The sequence below is a fragment of the Quercus lobata genome, chromosome 3, assembly GCF_001633185.2.
Source record: "Quercus lobata isolate SW786 chromosome 3, ValleyOak3.0 Primary Assembly, whole genome shotgun sequence".
NCBI classification, from domain to species: Eukaryota; Viridiplantae; Streptophyta; class Magnoliopsida; order Fagales; family Fagaceae; genus Quercus; species Quercus lobata.
The window spans coordinates 46,353,629-46,361,705 of record NC_044906.1 but is presented as its reverse complement, the minus strand read 5'-3'; the positions used below and the strand labels follow the sequence as shown (position 1 = coordinate 46,361,705).

At 32.3% G+C, this 8,077-nt stretch overlaps 1 protein-coding gene across 1 annotated transcript; it reads right to left on the bottom strand.

Moving 5' to 3' along the window:
• Positions 1 to 1,945: 1,945 nt before the first annotated feature.
• Positions 1,946 to 5,899, bottom strand: LOC115982182. Its single transcript, XM_031104714.1, has 3 exons — positions 5,373 to 5,899; positions 5,158 to 5,279; positions 1,946 to 3,819 (listed from the first exon to the last, which is right to left on the bottom strand). The coding sequence occupies exons 1-3, from the start codon at positions 5,556 to 5,558 to the stop codon at positions 3,012 to 3,014; spliced, it is 1,116 nt and encodes a 371-aa protein (XP_030960574.1). The 5' UTR covers positions 5,559 to 5,899; the 3' UTR covers positions 1,946 to 3,011.
• Between the last annotated feature and the right edge of the window lie 2,178 nt (positions 5,900 to 8,077).

Genomic DNA, 8,077 nt, shown 5'->3' with positions numbered 1-8,077 from the left:
TAAAACTCAAGTTCCCTGGGTCTGAACGAAGAAGAATGCTGCGACGAAGAAGAAGTAAAACTTGAGTCTTAAAAGTGAAACTCGAGTTTCATGTGGATTTTCTTCCACATCACCTACCACCCCTTACAAATCGAGACTTAAAAACTCAAGTTTTATCTTGGAACTCGAGTTTTAGACACTCGAGATGCTAGTTTCCAACATTGTTTTGAAACGTGATAACTAACTAAATTTTTGATATTTAATGTTATTTGGAAAAAAAAAATTCTAAAAATATTAAGAGTGCATAACCGGTTACAAAGAAAATATTAATCAAGAAACATTAATATTGGCTGCAAAAAAATAGTTCAAATGATGTTGTGACCGGTGTGTGTGTGTGTGTGTGTGTGTGTGTGTGTGTGTGTGTGTGTGTGGGGGGGGGGGGGGGGGGGTGGACACCTGTATAACTAGGAGTGGTGCCAGTCTTTGAACAAAACTATTTTTATAGTATACTACTACGAAAAAAAACAAAGTGGAGGAGGATTTGTTTTGTTTTGTTAAAACCTTTTCTCATTATTATTATTATTATAAAACCAAAATTTTTGACTTTTTATTGAACTTGTCACATCATTATCATTTTTTTTAAATAAAATTATTTTTGTTTAGTCCAAACTTAACAAGGAGTGAAACTCTATATCTCTAACAAGTTTAACTTAAACTCAAACTCAACATTATCATTTTTTTAAAACAAAATTATTTTTATTTAATCCAAACTTAACAATGAGTGAAACTTTATCTCTCTAACAAGTCTAACTTAAACTCAAACTCAAACGTTGAAAATTTATCTCCATATTGACGAGGTTAATCATAAACACTATAAAGGCAGTGCAAATCCCAATATATAGATATGTATATATTTTAAGCCGAGGTATGAACGCTTCTTCTATTATTTTCTTCTCCTCTACTTTGAAAAAAAAAAAAAAAAATTTTTTTTTATGGTTTTTCATGTATTCTTTAAAAAGTAATTTTCATACATGAACCACCAAACTCTCTTTAGCCATTTTTTACAAGATAAAAAAGCTTGTAATAATTGAAATTTAAGGTTGTTGCTACTACATATGTTTTTGCTTCAACTCACAATATGAAAGTATGTTAATTTCTTGGGCAGAAATCTTATATATGATATATTAAGAGGATGTATGGTTTTCATTATTTCAATGTGGGGTCCTGCTCAACATTTTTTTAGCGTGGGCCACATATTGATAAGGTTTGTTTAAAGTTAAGACTCATCAAAATTTAAAACTTATTGCTTTATGGGTTCATGTACTTTTTTCTCTTTCTTATATTTCTTTTTTGAATAGTCATATTTTTTGAATTGTTTAAATAACTTATTTTTTAATTATATATATATATATATATTTGGTATTTTGAAAGTTTTAACATTTGAATTTGTGTTGTCACACACACACACACACACATATATATTATCTATAATTTGTAGGTTCTGAATTTTTTAATTCCTTTCAATAGTTATAGCCATAGACTATTTTTTTGAATGTAACCCATCTTTCTCTATTGTTTAGTCATATATATATATTTTGTTTTGTTTCAATAATTTCTAAGCAGTGAATCATCTTATTCTTTAATATTTTTTTTGTCTTTTAGAAGTTTTAATATCTGAATTTTTGAATTTTTCTTTTGCAGTATCTGAAACTGTTTGACAATTTTTTTTGTAAGCCATTACACATTCAAGCAATGGTTTCTTCATCAAATTGTATTATAAATTGAAGCCATATAAGAGCAAATCATGCAATGGTGTAGTTTCTTAATCAATTTAAGATTTTATAAAATTATTTTAGTTTACCTCACAAATAGGTAAGTTCCCATGCATAACATTGGTTAGCGACTAGTTATAACTAAAAATTAGGTTCCATTTAGTGAATATCGACTTCTGGTTGGTCTCCATCAGCTTAAAAGAGTCCTTAATGGTCCTTTCTACGGGTCTTCTTCCTTTAAGAGTGTTTGTTAAAATACGCTTTCCTTCCTGCACTTTTTAGTTCTTCCTCAGTCCATACAACCTCAACAATCCAAGTTAAATACTTCTCTGTCAGCTTAACAGAGACCTTGGCCAAGACTTCTCACTTGTTGCCTAGTGTGCATAACCCAAACTCAAATCAATCTATGAATAACGGAATCAAGTCAGCTTGTTTATGAGTGCATCTACCAGTAGAATGTTTCTTTTTTTTTTGATGGGTACCAGTAGAATGTTTCAATCCAAATGGCACAAAATCCGGTAATGTACTGAGAATAGCTCTATCTCTTACTCAGCTGATATTTTAAGCAAAATATAGTCGATGCAAATAAGCAAATATCCAATACAAACCCTAAGCAATGTAATGCGTGTGTTGGCATGTGCTTCCTCCTTGAGTCAGCACATGCAAGCCAAATCTTCCTACTCGAGTCAGCATATGCGTGTGCTGGCAAGTGCTTCCTACTCGAGTCAGCATATGCAAGCCAAATTACAGCCTTCTCTGTTGATCTCACAAGCCCATTGAAGAAGAATCTGAATCAAAACAAAAATATAATTTCGCTCACAGACACACCTGAAATAACAGATTTAGTGTCAATTGTGTGATAGAAAATACACCAAAAAAGGCAACCGTAGCAATGTCAACCTTAGAAAGTGCAAGTCGAAACAAATAAACAATATAAGAATACATGTATAAACAATTTTTTTTACTCCAATTGGAGGATATCTAAAATCTAATATACATTCTATATATAGATAATCCTCTAGCAAAAATCTTTACACAAGACGTAAGAAGGGGATGCTTCCAAACCAAACACATACAGTTCCTTCTTTAATGCCCGTTTCTTTGCTCTACATGTTAGCCTCCTTAATAGACATGTAACATCTCCAGAAAACAGAAAATGGATGCAACATTGTGATTAATTAATTGGCTTATTTAACTTTTTCTATCTTCTCTCTGTCTCTCTATTTACCCATCAAAAGGCCTGAGTGAAAATTACGTGAATTAGTCAAGCGCAGCTTTGTTTCTTCGACCTATTATTGGCTTGGGCTTTGGTAAGCCATCAAAGATCGGTTTTGTAATGGTTGCAGTTGAAAGGCTCTGCAAATCTGGCTTCAGACTCCACCTTGTACTACTCCAGATGGATGAAGAACTATTGTTGTCCTGTTCCTGCAAACTTGATGTGCTTGATGACTTCCTAACCCCAGATAAGCCATCAGTCATCATAGAATCCCCCAGACCAATTGGTATAGGAATCAACCCACTTGCTTCAGCATCACTAATTGAAGTAGTTCGGTTTGCTGCTTTAGGTCTCAAAGCTAAGCCTTTCCCCGTTATTGCAGAAAACCCACCACTGTTGCTGTTATTCTCCAACAGCATTTCTGGTGTGTTGGAAGTGAAGTCAGCTTCGGATTTCTGACGCCTTCTGACTAGTTTCTCACTCCATCTATCAGAGTCACCATCCCTAGCTTCTGCAACAGGCACAATGCCTGCTATTACACCATTCTCATCCAATAAAGCAGTAACCAAGCTTTTAGATTTTCGATGATGGCTCAAAGATGGGTTGGAAATTAGTGAGGCACTGGGAAATGGCCCATCTTCTAAATAATGAGAACCTCCTTTTCTGTAGACTGCCATTTCAAAACCTTCAGCTATTGATTTTTGATCTGTTGTTTTAAGCCCATAGTAACCTTGTAAAGAACTCATGGCTGGAGAGACCTTCCACTGGGGAGACTTTACTTTTAGGGTCTGGAATGGATCAAACAGTTCACGGCACACACGGCGAGGTGGGGTGTGGTTTGAACTGCCTTGCCTGCAAAAAAATTAGCATTTACACACGAAAGGATAACATATGTGAAAAGTACATCCGACTCCATAATAGAAAGACCAATAACGGTAGCATAATAAGAAGAGATATTAAATAGAACCTAAAATATTTTAAATGGTGGGAGTAAATGAAAAATTTCAAGGAATGAGAAACTTTTGGTTTACAATTTATTATCATATATGAAACAAGGCCAAGAGCCTTGTAACTAAATGACATTGCTTAGTTGTCTTGAAGGGAAGAAGCTGGGTTCAAGTATCGTCAGCCCCACTTATTGTAAGAAAACAAAAAGGGTAAATTGCAAATTATATCCCTAAAGTTTTAGAGTGTTTGGATTTTACATCCTACGGTTTTAGAATTTGGATTTTACCCTCTAAAATTTGGGTGTGTTTGGATTTTAGATCTTGATGTTTCAGAATTTGGATTTTACATCCCAAAGTTTGGAGGTATTTGGATTTTAAACTCTCAAATTGGAGGTGTTTGGGTTTTAAACTCTCAAATTGTGAAACTTCAGAATGTAAAATCCAAACATCTTCAAACTTTTTAGGTAAAATCAAATTTCTAAAACTTCAAGGTTTAAAATCCAAACACCCTCAAACTTTAGGGAGTAAGTGTAAAATCCAAACAATCCTCAAACTTTAAGGGTGTAATTTACCATTTACCCAGACATAAAAGACATGGGTATTCATAAGAAACAAATGCCAACTCTGTGATAGACTACTATATCACTAGAAGGATTTTATTTGAAACGAGATCACGTAGAACCAAATTTTCCTAAAGAATAGTGATCGTATGCATGTGAATATTGCCGTGGAAATTGAATTCATCCGACAGAATACAGAAAAGTACAGACAGATACTCTGCAAATGCTTTTTTCATACTTAGGAGAGAAGAAGAAGATGAAATCCCGCTTCTACCACACATTTTGTGAAATTGAATAACAAAACAGATAATTTGGGTTTTTATTGTTTAGGTTTCACAAGTACAACAACAACAACAAAAGAAGCCTTAGTCCCAAAAATTTTGGGGTTGGCCATGGATGTTCAATAGATTAGTTAGGATCAGACACATGTATTCCTTTTTGTCGTTCTATTCTACAGAATTTGAAGTCGGATCAGTTACATGAATTATTATTATTTTTTTTTAATGTCATTATATTATATTTAAAAGGAAAATTTGAGCTATAATTGGGTCAGAAAATGCAAATAAAAAGAGTTGTCAGTCAAATTTAAAGGGGTTTGTATTATATTACAGAGCACAGAGCACAGCTGCTGTAAAGTCAAACTAAAACCAGAGATGTGAAATAGAAAAAGAAAAGAAAGGTACCCATGGCCATTGGATAAACATGGAGACGGAGGATGCCTTCCCGGTAGAGGAATCTGAAGAGATTTGAGAGCAAACATTTGAAGATCTGTAACCAAACCATTCATCTTTTTTATGTCGGAAACCTTGAAAAGAATCAATCAATCAATCAATTTTGAATGATAATATATATATAGAGAGAGAGAGAGAGAGAGAGTAATTCATAAAAATAAAAATACCTCAACCCCGTACTTGATGGCAATGCCAGCCAAAGTGTCCATCTTGGAAACTGGGTGTTGAATGCAACCAGCAACAGCAGGAGAAGGAGACTCTCCTCTTTGATCTACTACTGCTACATCTACATCTACACCTAATTTCTTTTCATATTCTAACATATTATTATTATTTCCATTCTCCATCTCCATATCTCAAATCTCCCACTCACAACTCTTTCACCTAATCAATTCTTCTTCATCTCATAATCATTAAACCCAAAATAATATATGCTACTAGCTAGCTAGCACTAGCGGATCATATCAAATAGAACTAAGAAATCAGGATTAATAATGTATGTTGTGATTGTGAGGAAAAGAAACCCAGCAGCAAGCAAATAAATAAATAAATAAATCTCACTGCTCAAACAAACATCTTCTTCTTCATCATCTTCCTCTTCTTCTCGATCCGCTTCCAAGTTTTCCGGCAACCTCTCTCTCAAAAGATGACCTTCAATTCTCATTTAATTCTAATTCTAAAATATTACTACTTTACTATGTATTTATATTTATATAAAATAAAATACACGGTTAAACTCACTTTATTTTAGGAGACCTTTTCTTTCTTTCTTTCTTATTTACAAAATTACAGCTGTACCCATTCGCAAGAATACGTGTTACTGTAAGAAGCGCGTGCCATTTTCTGCCGCTCTTTTAGACGTAAAATTTATCATCAAAATATAACAAAAGTGGCTGCATCATCGGAGCAAAACCCATACTACACGTTTCTTATTCTCTAACCAGCCCAGCCCACGCAGTTTAGCATCTGCATTTTACCAAATTGTAAATTTCACTTCAAAAATTTAGAGTAATTTTGATCTTATCTCTTACAATTTTAAATTTTTGATCAAATTACATATCCTTTTAGAACAATGACCTTCCATCTATATCCATTAAAGAAATAACTGCTAATTGTATCTCATATCAAAATAAAACAAAACAACTTAAAAACAAATTAATTAAAACATGTAATACATACATGTATTGATTCACTATGCACACACATGATGTGTGATGTGTAGTATATAAATTATACATATTATAACATAAATTTATTTGATTCATAATTTAAAGGTCATTCCACAGTACCCACTTGTTTTTTGTGTGGGTACGGTACCCACCTATATCTGAATTATTAATTCTAAAGATTTTAATCTTGGCCGTTTAACTGAGTTTTAGTGGCTTACCAATTACCGATAGAACAAGTTATAGAGTATAAAAACGGAAAAAAAAAAAAAAAAAACAGATGTTGCGTTCTCTCTCTTGTTCTTTCAATTCAAAGGCGATGTCAACGAAGACGATGCTCGAGACTACTTCCATGAAGTTCAAGATTGGCAAGGAGAGAAATCTAACTTGTTTTTTGTTTGAAATTTAAAACTTCATTATGTTGCTTTAGTTTTTTATTTTCTAGATATAGGCAAGTTTAAATCGCAAATTTCCATTGGGTTTTGCTTTATTTTCTATTTGGATATCAATGAATTCAAATCCTAAATTCTAACCACTGGATTGTGATATTAATAGTTCTATACATGTATAAACCTCTGTAAATCCATGTATGTATGTGAAGAAGGTAAGGATCAAAACAAAACTCATTTGTTTTGTTCCCTTTTTATTTGTTGTTGGATTTTTGCAGCAGCCCATTACATCATTGATCTTGTAATGTATTTTAGTCTTGTGAGAGACCAGAACTTTTTTGGGGTGCTCACAATCAAAATAGAAAGGTATCGGCACCTCTCTTTTGGGATTTTGATTATTATGGAGTCGCCACTTATTTTTTATTATGAAAAAATAAGAAAAAAAAATATTCAATTTACATATTGAAATACCTCAAATTTCATTAATTGAATATACAAATACAATTTGGTAGAATATTATTACAAGTCTTTGATCCTAAATAAAATCTATGTAAAAAAATAAAAATACAAAGCTTTGGTCTAGATACAATCTACCAAAACAAAATAAAGCACTAGTTCTACCAAACTAAGATTCTAATGTTCGGGGGCTAGGTTATAGAATGGGAAGGTGTCAGGCACCCATTCTGCCCAGATAGAGTCCAATCTTCTAGACTTTAAATGATCATTTAAGTACCCTTAAACAATGGTATGCAACAGATTATAAAATGCAACATGTCATGTACTTTCTTAAATCTATGGCTAAATGTTATTTAATAACCTCAAATCTGATGTAAATAATCAGATCTGATATTTAATGTGGAGAAAAATATTAAGAAAATAGATTTGATACCAATTTTTATAAAAAAAGAGTATTGATGACAAAGTGGAGATCTAGATTTTAATAAATTTTGGTGAGAAAAACTCAGATCTAGTTTTAGGTATGAGAAAGATGGGTTTTTAATGAAAATTTAGATATGATTTTTAGTTATGAAAAATAATAAGTTTTAAAGAAAAAAATTTCGGATCTGATTTTTAATTATGAAAAGAATAACTTTTAAAGAAAAAAAATTCAGATCTGAAGCTTTTTTTAACAAAGAACCATAGATCTAAGATTATATCATGAGCATCCTAAATCTATATGATCAAACATGTGATGTAATATCCCTACCCAACTTTATAGTTAACCTACATGTTTGTGTGGTTAATTATTATTTTGAGCCACTTATTCTCTATAATCAATAGAAGAGTATTTAATAAGCATATTATTACATAATTCCA

Coding starts and splice junctions, on each gene's coding strand:
- LOC115982182 (XM_031104714.1), bottom strand. CDS start 5,558: ATGGAGATGGAGAATGGAAATAATAATAATATGTTAGAATATGAAAAG. Junction 5,280..5,372: donor CCATCAAGTACGGGGTTGAG/GTATTTTTATTT, acceptor ATTCTTTTCAAG/GTTTCCGACATAAAAAAGAT. Junction 3,820..5,157: donor TGTTTATCCAATGGCCATGG/GTACCTTTCTTT, acceptor ATTTTTTTGCAG/GCAAGGCAGTTCAAACCACA.